The 21,911-nt window shown below is 45.9% G+C and overlaps 1 protein-coding gene across 1 annotated transcript in view; it reads left to right on the forward strand.

Moving 5' to 3' along the window:
* The window catches only part of LOC138491423 (G protein-coupled receptor kinase 5-like), a 901,946-nt gene that overhangs the window by 639,278 nt on the left and 240,757 nt on the right, over positions 1 to 21,911 (forward strand). Inside the window, exon 4 of the mRNA XM_069617943.1 lies at positions 16,111 to 16,188. Coding sequence (XP_069474044.1) covers positions 16,111 to 16,188 — 78 coding nt within the window. The remainder of the gene's footprint in view (positions 1 to 16,110; positions 16,189 to 21,911) is intronic.

The following is a 21,911-nucleotide window of genomic DNA, read 5'->3' on the forward strand; positions in this document are numbered from 1 at the left end:
ACCTGGATGACTGGCTCATCTGAGCTCGCTCCCCAGTGCTAGTGTTGGAGCATCTACTCGGAACATGCACACAATTGCACATCCTGGGCAGCCCCTCCAATTTATCAAAGCATTCTTGGACACTCTTCTGGGCAGGGCAATTCTGTCCAAGGATTGATCGGCGAACATCTTTCAGATGACCAATGTTCTCCAATCCCAGGGCCTAGGATTCTCTCTTCTGTGAAACGCAAGACTGTGCTGATCCTGACACACAACACAGTGGCCATGCACTACCTCAACAAACGAGGTGGTGTGGGTCCCTTGCCTGTGTGTAGATAAGCAATGCAACTGTGGTTCTGGGCTCTGAAGAACAGTGTCTCTCGTGGCTCATCTGGCCCTGAAGAGAGAATGTCACAGCGAGTGCCTTGAATAGATGGACTTCGGCCTTCCACGAGTGGTAGCTCTGACAAGAAGTTCTGGAGGAGATTGTGTCCCAAGGAATTTTCTCTCCGGGGAGCTCTGGGAGACGCACTGACAGTCAAGTGGACCTTCAACCTCCTTTATGTGTTCCCTCCGATCCCTGTTATTCCACTGGTTCTTAGGAGGTTGCACCTGTATGAATCCTAGTTGATCCTGATCGAACCAGACTGGGCCGGGAGAATGCGGTATCCAGAGTTGCTGGACATGGCCATCTGCCCTCCCTGGTGAGGAGAAACGACTTACTCTCCCAATTAGAGGAGCGAGCGGGTCCTGCTCTCCAATCTCAACCTTCATGCTTGGCTACTGAGAGGCTGAGGAACAAGGAGTGGGACTTGTTGGACAACATCCTCAATGTGCTCCTTTCAGCTAGTAGGCTGTGCGAAACCTGAAGGCGTTCTCACCAGTAGCCGCTGTGGGTCCGTTGTTCAGGTGGAAGGGAAGGGCCATCACTCTTGGATCCAAACCCTGGGGCGAACAAGCAAGGGGAGTAATCTGGGCAGGGGGTCCTTGGGGACAGCGGAGAGAGCACCCGAGGGCGAGATATGGTATCCCCCCTTTTCTGATACTCCCCACATCCCCTCAGCCTTCATGGAATATTGCCACACAGGTCCTATCCTTTCCCTCAAGAAAGGGATAGGGATAGGGAAAGGGAAAGAGAAAAATTTCACGGGTGACCAAACTCTTGCATAATCCCTGATACGAATCTTGTCTCTCTTTCTTGTAATCCCAGAGGATATGCTATGAGCGCACCTTTTTTCATCCGCTCATCCCTCTCTGATAAGGTCCCAAAACCAAGGGAGTAAGCATCAGCCCCCTGGTACTATCACCATCACCTGAATAGAGGAAGTCCGAACATACCACTCATTTTCCTTATGAGACCCCAAGATATTAATTCCTCAAAATAACATTCAAGTACTGAGATGAAGAAGAGGAAGCCAGAAGCCAACCTGCACTCTCAGTACACATGTCCCACTAACAAGGTCAGGCAAAGTCAGGCACTTAAAACTAACTCCCATCACCTGCAGCCTATCAACCTTTGCTGTGAGTATAAAATGGACACAATCAGACAACCCAGAGATAACTGGGAACGCAGAGCGCAAGGAGCAGCAGGAAGGGATGTTGTGTCCGAGAGTGTCCCTGAGAGAATGGAGTGGCGAGCCATCCGAGGTCTGCACAGGGAAGTCGGCAGTGGCCAGGGATCCAGACAGAAGTGCACGGAGCCACGTCTGCAGGCGGTCTCTGCGGTGAACACCCAGAACAGCTTGTTACCCTGGCTGGAAGTGCCAGCCCAGGGTTGTCAAAAGGGCACGTGAAGCAGCCCTACCTTTTACAAGGAAGAACAAAAATACCAGAGATCCAGGCACAAATTTTGTTGCCCTTTTCTTATCCTCACAGCGAGACTTCATTTCTGTTAGAGAATTTATGAGCTGAATAATTTGTGCAGTATTTTCAATGAAACTGAAGAAAAACAGCACATTGAGGTGGAGGATGAGATGCCAAGATCCTTGAGAGTGGCGTCTTTCCAAAAAGATACTGCCACACAATTAGAGGAAAGCACAGAGATTCCTCCTCTGAAGGTTTTCCAGAATTTTCTAAAATGGTAGAAGAACAAATCCAAGCTGCAGTTGCATGTACAAGTGATTTAGAGAGGGACCAGTTGAGGAAAATAGTTCTAGAATTCAAAGATGTATTTGCCGGAGATGCATATTATTGTGGGCATACCGATTTACATGTAGCCATGTTACGAGAAGGTTATAGTAGGGAACCTGTCTTTGTGCGACAATATAGGCTATCCTTGGCCTGTTTATTTGGCTTGCCCCAGAGAAAAGAATGAGACCGTGGAAGTCATTTTACCAGTGCAGCGATGACCAAGATGTGGCACAAATTAGGGGTGAAGAGGAAGTTACATGTTTAATATCGTCCATCCTCCAGTGGCAGAGTGGAAAGATGCAACAGATCAATTTTCGATATGGCATAAAGGTTTGTGGCGGGGGCTTTACAACGCCCTTTAGTGCTCATGGCCATTAGAGTGATTCAAAGTCTACAAATTTCAGCCCACACAAGATAGTCGGGCAGGGAAATGGTACTCCTCCCCCCCCCCCCACCAACATTTATTGTACAGGGCGAATGAGCAGGTCTTGGTAAATGCATCAAGGATTCATGAATATGTGGAAGAGTTAAGAAAGCATTTACAATGTGCATTTGCATTTTTGCGCAAGAGAAATCTGTCAAAGGTGGGCTAAAGACGTACGTAGTTTCAGGAAAGGAGATTGCGAGCCAAGGACGAGACGGCTCTCCTAAAAGACTGGGAGACAAGATTAATTTGGATGGTTTGCGGGAGCCCAATGCCCACGATAGAGGAGCAGGGACGAGGAAAGGAGTCGTCCCCGGGGCGAAGAAAGGAGGAGTCCCCAGGACGAAGAAAGGAGGAGTCCATAAGGCAGAGAAAGGCTGGCAAGAGGAGAAGACCAGATGACAAGACGGCAGTCAACGCTGCATGGAAGGAGGAAGAGGGCCAATACATTTGATTAATTATTTTAAAATGTTTTGCTTATGACATGCCTAGTTACATGGACACAGGCGATACCGGCATATGGACAAGGTCTTATCGAGCCAGGGCCAGCATCAGGCATTGTGATGGAGGATGCCCCCGGATTCATATTAGGGAATAGAAATCTATTGCATCAAAATGTGTATACTAGTGTAAATCCAGTTTGCATTTTAGAAATGTTTTAATTTTACAGAGGTTGAATCCACTCAACTGAAACAGTGGATTCAAATACGTTGCGGAGGAGCTCAGCAGTAGCAGCAGTAAGAAGAGCAGTAAAAGAGATATTAACTCAGCTGGAGAAGACTTTCATAAGTACATCAAGCATTAAAAAGAAAAGGGAACGTAGAATGGCAGGCTTTCTGATAGCAGTGATTGTGGTCACGATAATCGAGACTATTGTGGGGACAACTGTGTCAGCAGCAAACGTGGTGTCAGTGAACACATTGGATGACAAGATAAGGGAGTTAGGCCAAGATTTAAAGATGCTCCAACAAAGACTTGACAAGGTTAGAGTGGAATAGAAGGAATTGATTCAGTATGTGAATCAAACTACTGAATGATCAGTCAATGCTATTAAAGCATATTATGAATGTAATGGTTAAGCAGGGTGGAATATTGGAAAATATGATGAATGTTGTGAATCCAATGGAAATGTTAACCAAATTTCTGCGGGAAGTTCAAAACAGGGTATCTCAGTGGATATAGGGTCACAGTCCATTGTATTTTGTGCCATCTGTTATCATCCCGCAAATTATGGCGCAGATAACGTGAAGGGAGATGAAAAAAAATCCTTTGAGATGGGAAATGCGAGATGGGAAAGCAAAGGGAGATTGGGCTTCTCTTGAGCGTTCCATATATAACCCCCAAATTGATATATCAAACCAAAATGGTGCATAATGTAGGCTTCTGGCAGAATGATAAATAAAATAAATGGTGACTTCTGAAATGGGAGACCTCATTCCAAAATAAGATGCATGCATATAATTCAAGGAGAAAAATTACATATCCCTAGGGAAACCATTCATACTTGATAAACACATGCGCTATGTGGGTTGCAGGCAAATCAGAGCATTATAGAAGGATGTATGGTGTCAAGTAATCCGAAACCTGAAGAGTTGGGACATGCCAAATTAATTAAGCACAGGTGATTGGTCAGTACCTGTGCAGTGAATTACATACACATGCACACATCTGAGTCATGGGTCATTTTATGTCAGGCCAATGCAGTACAGTGTGTTCTTTCTCACAGTCCTGCAGCTAGGGGTCTTGCATGGGTTCACATGCTCATGAATATTCCCCTTTGTCAGGCCGGGAATCCTCAGTAAAAGTAAAGCAGTTTTGCTTTAAGCTAAAAACTGTCGCTTCTATATCCTGTCAGTGTCACCTTCGGTCATCCATCCCTAGCCAATGACACTTGTCCTCCTAAGATCCACCCCTGGTGGCAATCTTTGGATTTTTACCACAGGTTTCTTGTGTTGGGAGTCCTAGTGTTTCGCTCCTCAAATTCCGACAACTTCTGCTGTTTTTTTAATCTAATTTTGCACACTATACCAGTTCAGAGGAGGACCTGCCAGAGGCTTTTTACTCTGACCAGGAGGGTGGTCCAGATGAGCCTGACCCCATTGTGCCAATACCTCAGCAAGGGGCACCATCTCACCAGCCTTCTTGGCCGTTTAGCCCTTCAATTGTGGGCCCAGCTCCAACACCTGCACCGGCACCAAGGGATATGTCTTTGGACATTTTGACCACCTTGCACACACTGGTGGCTAAAGTCCAGCAGCGACTACCCACTGCTCCTATTCCAACAAGAAGCCTTCCAAGGCCTTCTAGTACTCAGCCAATGCTGCCTCATCCAGCCCCTGTAATCCCTCCTGTGGTGGAGGAAGCAGTTCAGATAGACATGGATACCGTCACAACTCGTACACAAGGCATGGATGAGTTTGATTATGTTCCCACAAATGGGTAACATCCTGACCTGACGTTGATGTTCCCTCCGGTGCCCCTCCGCCGGAGGAAATCTGATCCTTCCACTCCATGATCTCTACGGCTCTAAAGCTGTTCAATTTAGTACTAAAGGAAAAGAAAAAGGGAGGATTCCTTTTCGAATGATGTTGGATGACATTTGGGAGGATGGCCATTTGGTCATTAAGGCCGCTAGTACCACTCCTGCGAAAAGGGACGGTTTGGAAAATAAGTACCGGAATCCAGACTCTGCCCCTAAGCCTCAGGTCTCAGCCATCGGCAAATTTGGTGGTCTTGGCCGCCGCTAGGAAGAGGTCTTCCAACCCGTCTTCCTCGTCTATGGTTCCTTCTGGACCAAGAGGGTAAAAAGCTGATGAAGCACATCATGACGACGGCAGATCAAGGCTGAAAATACCTTTGCCATTCTCTCGAGGTATGATTGGGAGTTATGGTATATGTTGGGGCCCATCCTTGACGTCCTCCTGGAGGGTAAGAAAGCCACAGCTCTGGTTCTGTTCCAGGAAGGGGAGGTTGTCTCCTACCATGCAATCACTGCCACCCTTTACATCGCCGATTCAGACTTTCACCAGATGGGCAATGGTGTGGCCCTCCACCGCCAGGGTTGGCTCTAAGCCACCAACCACCGCACAGAGGTGCAAATAAAGGTGGTCAACATGCTATTCGATGTCGACATGCCTTTCGATATTGACAACCTCTTCAGAAAGGTGGTCGATGAGACTCTACAGGCCATAAAGACCGACCCTGAGACAGTGCGTTCTTTAGGCAGACTTCAGCGGAGTAGGCCGTCCATTTGTTCAACAAAAAGGTGACTCTCAAGGTCATCAAAGGGTTTCACCTCTCCCCCCTATCGTCAGCCCTCCCATTGAACCACCCAGGAGGCTTATAGGGGATGCTCCCAGGCCTATGGAAGTAGCAACCAGTGTTGTTGATGCTCCCAGCCCCCATCCAGGGCGCAGGCACAAGGCAGGCCTCAATTGACCCAGAGCCTGTGCCCCCACCTCTGCACCCCAGTGGGAAGCCGGTTATTGCAATTTGTCAATCAGTGGCGAAAGATCTCCACAGACAAATGGGTGCTTGATGTCCTTCAACAGGGGCATGCTCTGGAATTCCAGGACACATGCCCTCACATTCCTCCTGTTCTGCTACAAGAACTGCTTGTGGCACAGCTGCTAAAGGAGGTTTAAGTCATGCTGAGCAAAGGCGCAATAGATCCAGTCACTCAGTGCCTCCAGGGATCTGGAGTGTACTACAGATACTTTATTGTAAGGAAGAAGTTAGAAGGGTGTAGACCCATTCTAGACTTGCGACTCCTCAACAAGTTCCTGAAATCCCAAAAGTTCAGAATGGCCACATTGCAGCACCTGCTGGACCAACTGGAGGAAGGAGATTTCCTGGTGATCCTTGACTTGGAGGAGGATTACTTCCGCATCTCCATTCATCACAAACACTGGATGTTCCTGTGTTTTGTCGTTCAGGGGCACCCTTCCCAGTTCAAGGCCCTGCCCTTCGGCCTCAAATCGGCACCAAGGGTGTTCACCAAATGCGTGGCCCTGGTGCAAACAAATCCACGTCTATCCTTTCCTGGACTATTGGCTCATCCGATCCCGCACCCACGCTTTGGCAATCCAGCACACCGCGGAGACCATCCAGGCCCTTGACTTCTCTGGGATTCTCAATAAACTATCATAACTCCTCTATGGTGCCATCTCAGAACCCACTATTCAGGGGCGCCCGCCTCAACACACTCTTGTGTCTGGCGACTCATTTGCAAGAAAGGGTGAAGGCCATCCTGGGAACGGTCCAATGGCTATCAGCAGCTTCCGTTGCAACAGTCAGGTCCATCAAGTCCCTGCTCGGAATGATGTCCTGCAGCATCCATCTAGTTCCTTTTTTGCAGACTACAGATGAGACCCCTTCAAGAGTTTCTGGATGCCAGGTTGCTGCAAGTCACTGGCAAATGGAAGAACACCCTCAATCGGCCATTCTGTAGGCCCTGCAATGGTGGTCAGTTTGCCCGCATCTCTCGCAGGGCGCTCGATTTCAAATCCCTCTGTATTAGGCGACGGTCACACTGATGCCTCCCTAGAGGGTTTGGGGGCCCACACAGGACATTCTCACTTCAGAGAACTCTTTCTCCCAGAAGAGAAAGAGTTGCACATCAACATCCTGGAACTGCGGGCAGTATTCTGGGCCCTCAAGTCTTTTCAGCCTCTACTCCAGGGGAAGGTGGTGCAGGTCTTCATGGACAACACCACCACCCTGTTTTACATCCGCTCTCCCTCTCGCTCTGTCTGTTTGTCTCTCTCTGTCTCCCTCCCCCTCTCTCCCTCTCCCACTCTACCCCTCTCTCCCTTTCCCCCTCTCCCTCTCTTTCCCTCCTTCCCTCCTTCCCTCTCTCCCTCCCTCCATCCACCGAATCTATGGCACTCGGGCCATTGCTCAATGCATGTTTTTTTCGTCCCATTTCACCTGGAAGTCATCTAGAACACCATCACCGACTCATCAGGGAGCTCCGGTCCTGCCATGAAAGGTAACTTCATCAAGCACAGGTGTCTCGTCTCTTCAACAAGTGGGGTCGCCCTCAAATCGACCTCTTTGCGATTGCTATCAATGCCAAGTGTCAAAGGAGAGGAAGGATAGCTTAGGGGCAACACGTTTGTCTTGGAAGCAAGATAACGCAGCGCAATACAGGTTTGAATCCTGATCCTGCGCTTAGAAACTACTTGTTGGTATTAAACGTGTTTATAAAAGAAACATTATAATTATAAAGGTTTGTCAACAGGTATCCTCAGCAAAGAAGTCTGCCTTCTCATTCCCTTGGAAGGGCCTCTTCCTGTACGCTTTCCCGCCAATTCCGCTGTTGCTATGCGTGATCAACGCACTGAGATGTTGCCACTGCAAGTTGCTCCTCATTGCACCAGCGTGGACCAGGCATATCTGGTACTCGGACCTTCTCCATCTGTCGGTGGTGCCAGTCTTCAAACTGTCTCCACCTCCAGACCTCCTCTGCAGGGAAGGAGGGTTAATCCTGCACCACAACCCAGCGTCCCTGAGCTTCACAACCTGTCTCCTGCAGCCCTAGAATTTAGATGCTACTCGCTGCCTTTGGAATGCAAGAAGATTGCAGCCAAGGCCAGGGTTCCCTCTATGCTTGCTTGCTTCAAGCTCAAGTGGAGGCATTTTGCAGTGTGGTGCCGGCCACAGACGATTTCTCTGCTACGTGCAATGGTGCCGCAGATTCTCAGGTAGCCAAAGTTCACCTGGCTGCCTTATCCGATATACCCGGGCTCCAGTCATGCTCTCTCTGTGGTCACACAGGCTTGTTGAGGAGTTCCTCAAGGACCTCTTCAGAACACTTCCTCCGGTGACCGCCCATGCCCCTACGTGGGAGATAAATGTGGTACTGTCGAAACTAATGGGGCCTCTGTATGAACCTCCTTGCATTGCGCCTCCTTGAAGTTTCTCTCATGGAAGACCGTCTTCTTGGAGCTAATCGCCTTGGCCAGGTGGGTGTGTGAGTCTCCTGTAAGCCTCTATATTTGTCCTTCCACTCAGCTAAGGTGGTTCTGCAAACTCATCCTTCCTTCATGCCAAAGGTTAAGTTGGATTTTCCTCTAGACAAGCCATTGGTTCTACCAGTTTTCTTCGCGAATCCTTCTTCGCCTGCTGAAAGGTCATTGCATTTGCTGGACGTTGCGCGTGCTCTGAAGTTCTATGTTGCAAGCATGAAGGACTTTCAAGAGGACTTCTCAGCTTTACTTCAGTTTTGGACCTGTCTGACATGGGAAGGCCCTGTCTAAGGCTTCCATCTCCAGGTGGCTCTCCGGCCGTATCGTGCATTACCATTGTTTGGCCAACAGACCGCTTCCAGGCCGGCCGAGAGCCCATTCCACCAGAGCCATCGCAGCGACTACAGCTTTTCTTTCTGGTGTCCCCCCTGCTCGACATCTGCAGGGCTGCTACATGGATGTCTACCCACACCTTCATGAGATTCTACTGTGTAGACTGGGATTCCAGGGAGAACTCCCGGGTCGGCAAGTAGTGCTGTGCAACCTGTTTGTTTGAGATGAGTCTGTTCCATGGGTAAGTGTATTGCTTCTGTGAGGCTTGCCACCTCCCGTTGTTGTGTATATGTACTGCTATGTAATCGTATTTATGAACATGTGAATCCATGCAAGACCCCATGCTGGAGAAGGAACCTGTTACTTGCCTGTAACTCTTGTTCTCCAGCATGGGTCTTGCATGGATTCAAATGCGAACCCTCCCTCCTTCCCTTCTCTGGCTCTTCTTGGTTCATACTGCCACTTAACATGCGTGACCAAATCTGAAGATGGCCACCAGGGGTGGAGCTTATGAGAACAAGTGTTATTAGCTAGGGCAGTATAACCCAGGGTGACACTGATAGGCTATAGAAGCGACAAGCACTTTGTAGCTTAAAGCTAAACTGCTTTAATTTTACTGAGGATTCCCAGCTTGATGACAGGGAATATTCATGAGCATGTGAATGCATGCAAAACCCACGCTGGAGAACAAGAGTTACAGGTAAGTAACTTGTTCCTACCTACGGATGCTTCAGTAACCGTTGGGGGTCTAACATTGTTTCATGTAGATGGTGATCTATGGGAAGGGATATTAGAAAACATTGTTATTCCAAAGAGAAACATTTTCTATGGATCCTAATCTAGAGTAAATTTAGAGATATGGGTACACCTGGGAATAGCCCTCCTATACGGGGTGCCGTGCATTCACCTACCCCAGACGCAAAACATAATTTTTATAACCTTTGATGAAGGACAGGCACCATTATTTTGCAGTAAAGGGGAAAACATCCGCACTTTTAAAATAACGGACTATCAATACAAAAAGTTTATCACAAACTGCTAAATTATTAAAAAATGTTTTTTCAAATAGCTTTTTATAAAACGCCACTGTGCGTGACTTCTCACCCAAGTGACTTATTTTTAAATAACACACATCAGCACTTCTGGGACGCAAATCCCTATTTTTCACAACAGAATATGTGCTGAAGCACTATTTGTTATTTAATTGATTTGTTTTCTTTTAGGGACCCTTTTATACCTTGCCGTAAGGAACTCATGGTGGCAACAGTAAAGACGGACACAAGTGATCACAGTTCAAGGGTGTTTATTAAATTGTAAATGCAGGGTGGAAAAACGCCTAAGCTAAACCTAATTCTAAGAAGGGAGCAAGCGTCGACCATCAAATGAAAAATAAGGCAGTCCTTGTGGCGTTGTATCAAAATAAAAAGGCCTATAGTAAAAAAAAGCTATTGTCAATTCCTTACAACTAATTACAGAAAGAGTGTAGGATAGGGTTTCAATAAAGAAAGAAGTGTTCACAAATAATAAGTCAGGATGTGATTGCCAGGGTTCTCCCTTCCCCAGTTTGGCGGACAATGATATAGACACATGGAGGACATTGCAGTTGACAGAGAAGGGATGAATAATTGTAGGTGTTTCTATAGTTGCCACGGTAATATGGTTAGTGGTGCTTATGATAAAGTTACATGATATGATAGCTGCGTGGGTGCCGGTGCTGGCTTGCAGTTCTACAAGGAGTTCATAGAATGGTCTGACAGCTGTGTAGTGAGATTGGAGTCTGAATCGAGGGCTTTGCGGCAGGTCTAATTTCAGGAAAGTAAGTCATTTGGCTGGTGAGGATAAATAGGTCAACAATTAATTGGGACCCCTCCTACAGGCTAATTGGCGCGGTGTCAGATTGGACACGAAAGGCAACACTTCCTTAATCTTTACGGTCCCAAAAGATTAATGAAGTAGAGTGAATTCAAAGTCTTGGGTCAGTGTTTGTACCTTTAGTGCCAGAGGGGTCATAATTTGACAAGCCATTTATTTTATTTTATAGAGTGCGCCATGCCCGTTAATGATAAGTGAGAAAAGGTAGATAACAGAAAACTGAAACCCTAATGCTTTTATGTTGTTTTGGTAACACATGAATACAGCAAAACGTGTATGCACGAAATTAAATGGTGATGTAAAATGTGTTTGTTTCTACATGTAACTTATGATAAATGTTGTTAGTTTGTATTTGTGCTCAACAAGTGACATCATTGAGCTGTCTGTTTCTTCTTGATGAGATTGAATATATAAGTGTCTAACTGTGAAAGTGCGCAGTGGTTTTTATTGTGTCTAGAACCTACCTTTTTCTTGCATCTAGAGGTAAATGAGCACGATGAATGAAAGGTACCGTACTAAGCCTGATGGTGCATAGCTAACATCCTGAGGCAAGATAAGTTGGCAAAAAGGAAGAGTCAGGCTATTTCTTCCAGCAGTTGTCATTAGCCTTAGACAGCAGTTGGAAGATCATGGGAATTGTAGTTCACAACATCTGGAGGACCACTAAATGAGGACCCATGTGTCTCTAAATCAACTTACTCAACCCACCCCTCCAGACTCACTCCTCCGCACATGAAGAGCATTTGGAGCTTTGGACCTTTCTGTTTTTGTCATCCTTAAGTGCCCCACTTCCAATAGTTCAGCAGAACATATATGAGTAAGCATGGGGTCCTTCCATGATGCCCCTTTTGCTGTCAAATGCAGTATCTTGTAAGCGTCTGCCCTCAGATGTTCACTTAATTATTTACTTGCAACCTCTAGCAATAGCCATTTTCTCCCAGGCATCATGGCTCTAGATCTCTGTGGATACTGTCCAGACATATTTTATGTAGCCAGTGCCACGGATAGCCAATCCCTCATTGTATATTTTGGGAAGCAATCAAATTCTTGAAAACTTAATTCTTCAAAAACCTAGATTACTATTTTTGTCACCTTTTAATGTTATGCACCATTGTGTTGAGGCCACTGTCAAAGACCTTCTTTTACAGCTTGGTCATCAGTTAATTAGAACATTGCTAAATCATACGACTGCACTGGGATAATTTCAGACAAGCTGAATGGCAACACTTTGATCTGGAATCAAATATTTTAATGTATGACATGTTATTATAAGCACAGCTTCAGATAGGATTCTAAACTGAGTATTTTACTTCCAATTTTGATAATTTGCGGATTTTTTTTAAATAGAATACAGAATATAGTTCTCATTCCCTAATGGTTTACATGTAGGCAAGTTAAAAAAAAAAAAGAATAATTTTGTAAAATTGGCATTTTTCTTGGAATTCTGTGTAGCTCGCATTTCCCATTAATGAAACAATGCATTCTTATGATGCAGGTCGTCATCACATCAAGCATCAGTATATACCAGAGATCCTGTATATACTGAAGATGCTCCTCATGTCACTGCTCTAAGCACATCACCTGAGCATCACAGGTGGCACAAAGGAACAGACACAGGAGTACCTTTTACTCCCTATTTTTCTTTATTGTGAGTATTGACCTGCTTTTCAGAAATAAAATAGGAAGGTAGGCTGCTTATCTGGAACCCTGAACATAGATACATTAGACATGTATCTGTCATACAAGAATGACATGCAAACATAATCCACAGGAGTGGTACATTTTTCATAAGCAAGTCAATTTCGCTTTGTGTTTCTTGTACTGTTAAAACCTCTTTCCGTGTTTAGTTTCAGAGAATGGCCGAGTTATCAAATGCAGGCATGAAATAGCCTTTCCAGTGGCGCTCTTGCTCCACCAGTTCCAGTGGAGAGTCAACAGATTCACTGTGTGTCGAATGGTGTCTCCTGCCTTGAGGGGGTAGTTGCGTTTGCCCTGTCATGCTAATAGACACGGTATCCAGTGACAGTCGCCTCGGAAAGGGCTGCCAGGGGGCGACTTTAGGCCAAAAAATTCACCCTCAGTAAAATCCAACACTTTACCCAAATATTCTAAGATGGGAGTATATCATAGAAAATTATACCCCTCCTAGAATATGTGGGGAAACTACTTGAGGGTTTAGGAAAAAAAGTTGCCTTCGTACATTATCACATGGAACCTTGGTAGAGGTGCACAGCTTAAGTGAGACACACTACTCTCCCAAGGAGATTTAGCAGTCCTTAAACACTATTAACTGCCTGCTCCCAACTGCTAATAACTAGATCTTCCTTGCGGGGCAAAGTCACTAATGCTGAGATCTAGGAGGGCGAAGACAGGAGAGACACCTACCGATAGGAAACGGGGCACGAGTGCTGTGTGGCAAAAAATTGCAGAAAGTGTTTTTGGCCACATCTTAGTCTACGAAATGTGTTGGTAAATCACAATTCTCTGCATCACTGTTCAATAGTTGCCCACATTCTGGCAGTTGGAACAAGTTGAGCTTGACTCACTTTAAAAAAGTCTCTACCACACGAGCTGTTGGGTGACTGGGCAGAATTTAATTTTTGGGGTTCTGACTCCACTCCCTATTTTATTTTTTACTTTTCTTTGTCGGCAGAGGACCTTCTATTGAAGTCCTTCTGACAGTGAAATCCTTTTTTTTTTGGTGTGTTGCTCAAATGGCTTCCAGGGCAATTGTGTTTTTGGAGCACCACGTTTAGGTCCTGGGGGTGGTTCTTTCACTCTAAGGGTCTCATCACAAGTTGGCCGGTATCCCCGGCGGTATTACCCCCGGGGCTATTAGCGTTACCGCGCCGGATCACGGGTTTGGCAGAACGGTAAGTCCCCATTGGCCCCATTCGGGAATTCACTATTCCCCATTGGGCCCAGTGGGGAATTTGCAGCGCTATTACCGCAAAATCGCAGTGGATTTGCCCCCAGCTCAGAGCTGGGGGTAAATCCTGCCAATCCAGTGATTTGGTGGACCCTTAAATGCGGCGGTAATAGCATTACCGCCGCATTTAAGGGTTACCGCCAAACTCGTGATGAGGCAGTAAGTGTGCCGTGGAGTTAGCTGGTGGCAGCTGTAATGTAATATTGGCCACACCATGGCTGTAGTCATGTTTGCCACATTAGTAACATAATACACCTATCTGGCAGCCATTGTGCCACTCCTGTATTTCTTTTTAAGGTCTGCTCTCTGCCATTTTGTTTTGGTCCATCCTTTTTCCTATGTGGACCACGAGGCATTGCCAAAATGACAGTTTTGCTGCTGTAGGCTCAACCTGAGCCCACAAATGCACAGTCATTTCGGTTTATACTGCTATAAATGCTTTATACTCCTCTAGATTTTTTCAATCTGCATTCTTTGTGGATGGGCTAGTTTGCTTGGCGTTTGTAGAGCCGTCGAGATTGGTTGGCTGCCAAAACCTTTGTTTGATGCAGTTGGAGGGCTGGCTTAGGCCAGCCCCTGGGTGAATATATTTTTGGTGGGGGATCCTATGCATCCCTCAGAGATTCTGTGCCTGATCTCTTGGAAGACTCCTGCTGAAGATGGACGTCTGCTGAGGAACCTAGTGTGATCTTACTGGGTCGACTAGGGCTCCTTTTCCTTCCAGCCTGCTTCTTGTCTGCTGGTGGAATCCCATTCTTGGCTTCCTGACATCCTCGCAGCTGGGGAAACTGTCTGTTCCTGTTCCTTAGGGGCCTATCTACTGGCTTTTGCTGTGCTGCTTGAATGGTAAATCTTTCTGGCACAAGAGCCTTAAATTGGGGGCAGGTGGGAGTCCTGACCTGGAAGTCACAAGGCGTTACTGCTACCCTGCCTCAGCTCTGTTTTGGGATTGCTTAGATTGCCTCCTATAATTCATTGCTGCATTGTGGAAGCATTTTCTGCTGGCTGGCTGCCCCTTGCCGCTCCCCAGAGCTTTCGTAGAACCTTTATGGGGTTCCTCTGTGCTCATTTCATCTTCTTTGTTGATGCTGGTACTTCTGCCTTGAAGGTGGTCCTATCAGTTCTCATGTTTGTGTCTCCTATAGGATGCTTCTTTGGGTCATGTTTTCAACTTTCTTTAATTCAGAGGTCCTAACCATAAGTTACCCAACCTAATTTTGGCATCCAAACCTTCCGATCTATAGCCCTTCCTAGGCCAAATCCTCCACGTGCAACACTGTGAGTATGAGCTCCTTATATATTCCTTGGATTCTTCATTGGGGATCCCCAGGTACAATTGTAATGGGGCTTGGATGTCCGTCCCCCCCCAAATGCGATTTATATTGACTGGAGTAGCTTGTGATTCCTCTGCAACCAACTCTTCTTGACCTGCTGGTTGTTGAATCCAGGGCTGGAACCTTCCCTTGGGGGTCTCCTCTGGCAACCACCTTTGCTGGTTGCCTTATCTGCTGTACATATGGCGTAGAAGGAGAACTTGGCATAATAGTCACCAAGTCTATTGGAAAATCCTTTGCAAACAAGTCTAAAGTGACTCTTAACAGGTACTTACTGGACATCAACCTTTTTTACATCCCTCTTGGTGTCCTTGAATTTCCACGACAGCTTGGCATTTTTTGAAGGTACCCATGATTAGTTTTCACTATTTGCTAACTAGGCATAAAACTTGGTCAACACCACATTTTCCTCTTTAGGCTAGATCACTTTATTCCCTCCGCACCCCCACCAGGAATCTGTTGGGTACCCCCTCAAGCCCTTGTGCTGTGTAGAAATTAACTGAACAGTGTCCCAAATCCCCTCACTCAATTTACAAGTAGCACAATACCGTGATGTTCTGTAATGTAGCTTTTTATTTCTGAAATGTAATCCTACATTGATTTTAGCTGTCTTTTGCAATTGCAATTGATCATTCCTGCTTAAATTCAAATTGTTACATATTCACGGTTAGACATGTCCTATGTACCATGTTTCGTGCCTTAAGCGCTTTCATCAAAGGCCATGGATTCTGTCAACATATGCCTACAATTCTTTCAACTTCATTGACCATACGTCTACATTTAACTGATACATATGTAACTATACTCGCTATAATTTTCAGCAATTTGGACTCCCTTTTAATTAATTGCCAAACTTTGGTGTATGATGGCAGATGTGGAGATCAAGGTCCATCTGTTGTGCCCTTTTGAGTGTTGGGTAACTCTGCATGGTATTAGAGACTTTCTCATGTTTGCTCTAGGATGCTGCTGTACGTGGGTAGAGACTTGGAGTTATAACCGATTCCACTAAAGTTGCATTGGTAGCATCCATTTTCTCATCAATGTCTACCCACAGAGCCACAGTGTTGGCCAACCAGTGTAGGGTCCGAATCCGGCTTCATCTCCAAGACTCACCATATATCTGTGTTTACTTTTCACCAGGTACAATATGAAGTGGCTGCAGATGAGAAGAGGAAAGAGACTGGAGAGGAAATTATACGACGGTTCTTTAACCCTAAGGTAAGATGAGTAAGCAGGAAGGTAAGGTGCTAGCGGCATCTGTGTGCCTGTTCACAGTTGGGCTGCTATAGACTACCACAGACATATGGATTATTGAGACCTCTGCATTAACAGATGAGTTGTGTCACTGCTTATTTTTATCGAAGGTAGTAGGGTGGTGTCTACTTGTTTTGCCAGAAAAGATCTTAACAGATATTCCCCCAAGATGCATCCAAATCACATTCTATAATTAAAACGTAACCCCTCATCCAAACAGTTTATTGCAAAAAAAAAAAACAATCTCCTTTAACCTAAAAACCAAACCTACAGGCTGCTCGTAGACCTTCTATACTTGCTGTATTCTTCAGGACAGCATCTTCAAATTCTTATATGATATCAGTAATTAAGTTGTTTGATGCCAGCACAAAATATAGAGATAAGATTTTAGCCCTTATTTAGAAATAAAGGTTATTTGATATATTCTGCATAGATGGGGCAGCTTAATAGGAAATGGAGCATATATTCTATTTACCAATCGTACAGCTTTTGCATTTAAGACGTGATATGTTTTCCTCCTACTTATGTGAGTGATCTCCACACAAAAGAGCAGTATGCAGAATCCCAATTAGCAATAGTTTTGCTCCAGAAAACCGTATTATTTCTATTTCACCTGTGATTTTAATACCTGCATAATATTTCTTAGCAGGGAGGGTTTTTGTATATTCCCATTATCTGTCAGCTGGTAGATATTCATTAAAAAAATGTATATCGATCGCATTTTGATAATTTGCCCTTTAATGTCTGTGATCAAAAGTAGCCAGATTGCACACCAGAAGTTTGATTGGAGCCAGGATACTGATCCAGTGAGTCACAAATTGCCCCGAAGATGTTGCTTATGGTAGTATTTGACTTAATTCCTAGTAGTTTTACAAAATAACATGGTCCTTATTTGCTGGTAGCTTTGATAACCACCCTAACCTTATTAATCCTGTCTGCATTCAGAGGGCAGCTGCTGATCGTAACCTATGCATCTCCAAAATGATTTGCAGAATATTATTCTGCGTAGAAGACTTTTTGTTTTGTTAACCACCCCCCAAATGTCTGTCCTGTACAACAGAATACTGTTGCCTTTCATTGAGCGCACCCTAAGACAATATCCAGTAGACTCTGCAGCCGATTTGAAATGAAATCAGCTAAGCAAAGCACTTTACCTATCGGTAAGCAAAAAAATCCATTAATGTTTGTGCTTCATCAGCTTAATTTTTGACTTTTTGGGGCTTGGTTTATGTGAATCCTGAGGTGTCGTCACTGCTTTTGATGGGAGAGCCCCTTTCCATGAGGGCAGGAAGGTGAGCGCTCTACCCAAGAGTCACCCTCCCACCTTCCCTCAAAACCCCTCCAACTCTATACTACCCAATGTCCCTATGTGTTTTAGCAATGTATCTCAGGCAAGAACTACTGGGACGTGGAAGAGGCCACGAGTAATGTAGATCACTGGCAAGAAAGAATGCACACATTCTAGCCTTTGCAACAATCCTATTGGTCAGCTGCCATTCAAAGGCACCGATTGAAAAGAATGATGGCGTCTTCGTTGTTGGCTTGGCATGAGCCAGGAAAGTGCCTGTGCAGGGCAGCAAAGCAGAGAGGCAGACAGTGTCCGAGGGAGAGATGCACTCGCAGAAGGCCCGCGACGCAGAAGGCAGACCAGAGAAGAGGAAACGTACTCGCCGGTGAGCGTGGCTGCTGGTGTGCAAGGACACCAATGTGGAACTGTAGAGGAGATGCATGGAAGCCGGGAAAGGTACCGGTGAGCCAGAGAACCCGCTGAAGTCTCGAGTCCCACAAACAGCCGTATGGTGATGGCCAAGCACTAAAGGTACAAGGGTGGCTAGTCTCAGAGTTGGGGAGACCCAAATAGTACTGAAGGCCTGAAGCAGAGAACAAAAGGACTCCTCACTGGGGCAGAGTGACCTAGTGAAGGGGGTCTGGGATCCTTTTCGTATAATGTTGCGGCGTGTGGAGGATCTCCTTGAGTAGCGTGTCAGGCTAGGGCAGTGCAGTGCGCTCCTCCCAGCCCGTGCACAGCGTGGCCTCAGGCAGGAGATTTCGATGTTTTTATAGATTAGCTGTGGCCGCCCTCAACCTTGCCAGGCAGTTCAGTGTTGTAAGGATCATAGGGCAAGCCAGCCCAACGTAGGTAGCCTGGCCTAATTGTGCCACAATCCGCTCCGAAAGTTGCATGGAGCTGCTGCACGAGCCATTTTGGATCTTCCGGGGCCCAATTTCTTGAAGTTTTCTCTGGCTTCGCTGCTTCGATTGTCGTCGGGACAAAGCTGTGTAGCTGAGCGCAAGTGTTGCTTGCAGAAAGATCACATCAAAAGTCAGAACAAGCCGTATCGGCCGCCTCAAACAAGGATCAGGAAAGGATCACAGTGGGAGCACTGAGCAGTCATAGCCTCACTGCTTGAACTCAGGCCATGCCCCTCAACAGACATCTTTATTAAAATAAAAGGGTTGAATAAGGCCTCTCTGTCCCTATCCTAAAGAGTTTCCCTACCTGGGAAACTCAAACTAAAGATCAGTCTGTGTCAAGTTGTCAAAATGATATAAACTGTCCTTGTGTCCAAAACATGCTAATCTGAATCTCACACTGAAAAGGAACAACTATAATTGAAAGGAAAATGTAACTAACCGATGTTTGGCCAAGAAATGTTCACAATTAAAGCAAGTAGATAAATCCAACAAAATCTTTTCCAAGGAGAAACCCTTGGATCCAGACAGTGGTTCCCTTGTCTTGGATATTTCATGTAGGATGACAAAAGAGCCTTTTCCAAACAGTTCCTTAAGAATGGCAACAGTTTCCCAAGGATGGAAAAAAAAGTATTTCTGTAACATTTATGGACCTCCTTGTATACTCTCCTGCCAGGAATCCTTGGTAGGTTGTTTAGTTCCACTGGTGTATTCTCCTGTCGGGTATCTTCCTACAATTTTTGCTCATCTCCAAATGCCTGGTCTTCTGCTTGCCAGGGCATCCTTTCATCAGCTTCCTAGATCCCCTGGTATACTCCTTTGCCAGGCATCTAGCCACAATGTCTTATTCTTCCCTATGCTTTGAACGGATTGCCTATCATGCTCCCCTGGCAGGAATTCCTTTCTGGGGTCTTGTAAATCCCCTGGTATACTACCCTGCTAGGTATCCCTCACCCAAATGCTCACGCCCTGATGCACTTCTTTCAACAGGGCTACTACTGCACTGTCTTTCAATATAGCACAGTTGTACTTCTTCACTGCGCTTCTTCTTCATTGGCGTTAGGATCTACTTGTCCCAACTTCCCCCACATTGACATCTCATACATGGGGACTTGTTCAAGTTCTGCCTTTGAATATGTTCTTTAGGGTTTATTTGCTGGTGGGAAAACTTGCTACAACTTTCCCCATATTGACAGGTCGGTATTCAAAAGTCTTTATTTGCTTTAAAGTGCTTAATTTCTTACTTGCCTGTCGCCACGCTCCGGGGCCCCCAATGGTTCGGGGTGAGCTTGCCTGTGTCTTGCAGTGTTCCCGACCTGTGGCACATTGCTGTGACGAAGCTTCCCCTTTGGGACGACCTCCCTCGCACCGCAGACCCTCCTCCAGCGCTCCTCACCACTCTGCGTTCTCCTGCCGGCAAGAGTGCTTCTTGTTGGCATGACAGTGGCTCTGGTATCTCTGCTGCCAGTCTTCTCATGGGGCCCGCTGCACCTCTCTTGGCTTTGCGTCAAGCCGGTATGTCTTTGTGAGTGCCTGTTTCTTTGGATCTGCCTTCGTATTTGGTTCTCCCCGTTTCCCAAGCCCAGACACCATTTTTATATCTCCTGGGCACTCGTGCAGCATCATAACAACTAGTCCTTGCGGTTAGTTTTGAGTTTATTTCAGTCTGCATTGAATCCTCCTTCCTCCTCCTCGTCTCAGTACTTGAGGCTTTATGGGAGTTGGAGTCCATAGGTTCTACTGCATCTCTCCTAATGGAGTCATCTCCTCTGGTTAGTCGTCCCCTCCCATATGATCCTCCCTCATAGTACCACCCCCAGGGTCAGGATCAGATGGTGGGCGCCGTCCCCTGACCATGTGGGAGGAGATCATCACCAGGGAATCAGTGATGATTCAGCAGGATTCATCACACTTCCCACCGCAAACATGAAAAATTCCTATGATTTGCTGGGAGGGGACCACAATACCAATCCGCATTGCTGCTGTTCGGGTTCATGTCTGCTCAGAGGATATTGACCACTGCAACTGCCCATCTGAGAAGAGTGGGCCATAAGCTCTACCATTACCAGGCCAAGTAACTAGCCCTTGCCCATCAAAGCAGCAAGCTCAATGGTCCATGAGACTAACAATGGAAATGTGACATCCTTTAGCTTCTCAAGAAACTGGCAAATACTGCATTTTTTCCTAGCAACGTGTAGTGTTTCTAGGCACATTTTTCAACACGGGCAGCTCAAGGGTAAGAACTTACAATGAAGAAGTCCAGACAGAACAATCAAAAGCACAACTTCTGGCATCAAGAAAGAAGAACTCTATTTGTGCCTACAAATTCCTGTTAGACATTCTTTCTTTTGCATTCCCTCATCCAAAACTGCAGACATACACATGAGGCTTCCAAGGGAATACCTAGATGCATGTTGCAACCGATTTCTAGCAATTTGGATAGCAAATCTACCTGATATTCGTAAGAGTCTCTGTTATTGGAGGAGCAGACAAAACCTACTTACAGGGGCTCTTTTCAGAGACCTTTTTGAAGCAACAGTAAGAATTGGTGAATTTGCATGCCATCTGTCGTTACGGTGCCAAGGAAAAACAACTGCACATTAACGTCTTTGAATTCGGAGCAGTCCACTGAGCCCTGATATTTTTTTTTTGTCTCAACTAAGGAAGAAGGTCATTAGGATTTTTACAGCCAACACCATCACTATGCTTTCCGTAAGGAAACAGAGTGGTGCTCACGCTAAGACTTTGCACCCGAGTCTTGGGCACTCTGTCATGGGATGTTTCTCCTTCTGCTTTACCAATCAGGTGCTCGGAGCACCAGAGTAGACACACGAGCAGAGATCCCTCAATGTGCCATGAATGGGAACTAAAGCTTTATCGTGTAGATGTTGTTGTCTGGGCTAGGGGAAAGCCCTCATTGGATCAATTTGCCACACCAGAAAATGCGAATATCAGAAGTTTGCCAGCAGGTTCCATCTCCCAGGCAACCTTGAGAGGCCGTCTCATTCCCATGGACAGACCTACCCCTCTACACCCCTAACGCTGATCCCAGTGATTCTCTTACAATCATGTCAAATTGCTCTATAGCCTCCCTTAGCTGGCCAGGCAGAGTAGGTTCAAGGACCTTCTATACTTGTGAAAAAAACATTGTTTCCCAACCCCCGACATTCTACCCAAGCAGCAGGGTCAAATCCTCCCTTATGACCTAGTTTTCCTAGTTTTCCTATTCAGTTCAGAGAATTTGGAAACTTAGTCATGCCTTATGATTGCAAGTATATCCCAGCTACAACTAGGGCACACTCCACCAAATGTTGTTGTGACAAAAGTGGAACCATTTCTGAAATTTCATAAGGATCAGGTAGTCCTGTGGACCATCTGTATAGTCATGCCACAGGCCGATATTTCTTTTCATCTTAACCAGCCAATTGTTTTCTAACATTGCTTGACACACTATGCTGGCTGAGTTGTCCCTCCATTTCGCAGACGCAAAGAGA

The sequence above is a fragment of the Ambystoma mexicanum genome, chromosome 10 (genome assembly GCF_040938575.1).
Source record: "Ambystoma mexicanum isolate Mex_15411 chromosome 10, UKY_AmexF1_1, whole genome shotgun sequence".
Lineage (NCBI taxonomy): Eukaryota > Metazoa > Chordata > Amphibia > Caudata > Ambystomatidae > Ambystoma > Ambystoma mexicanum.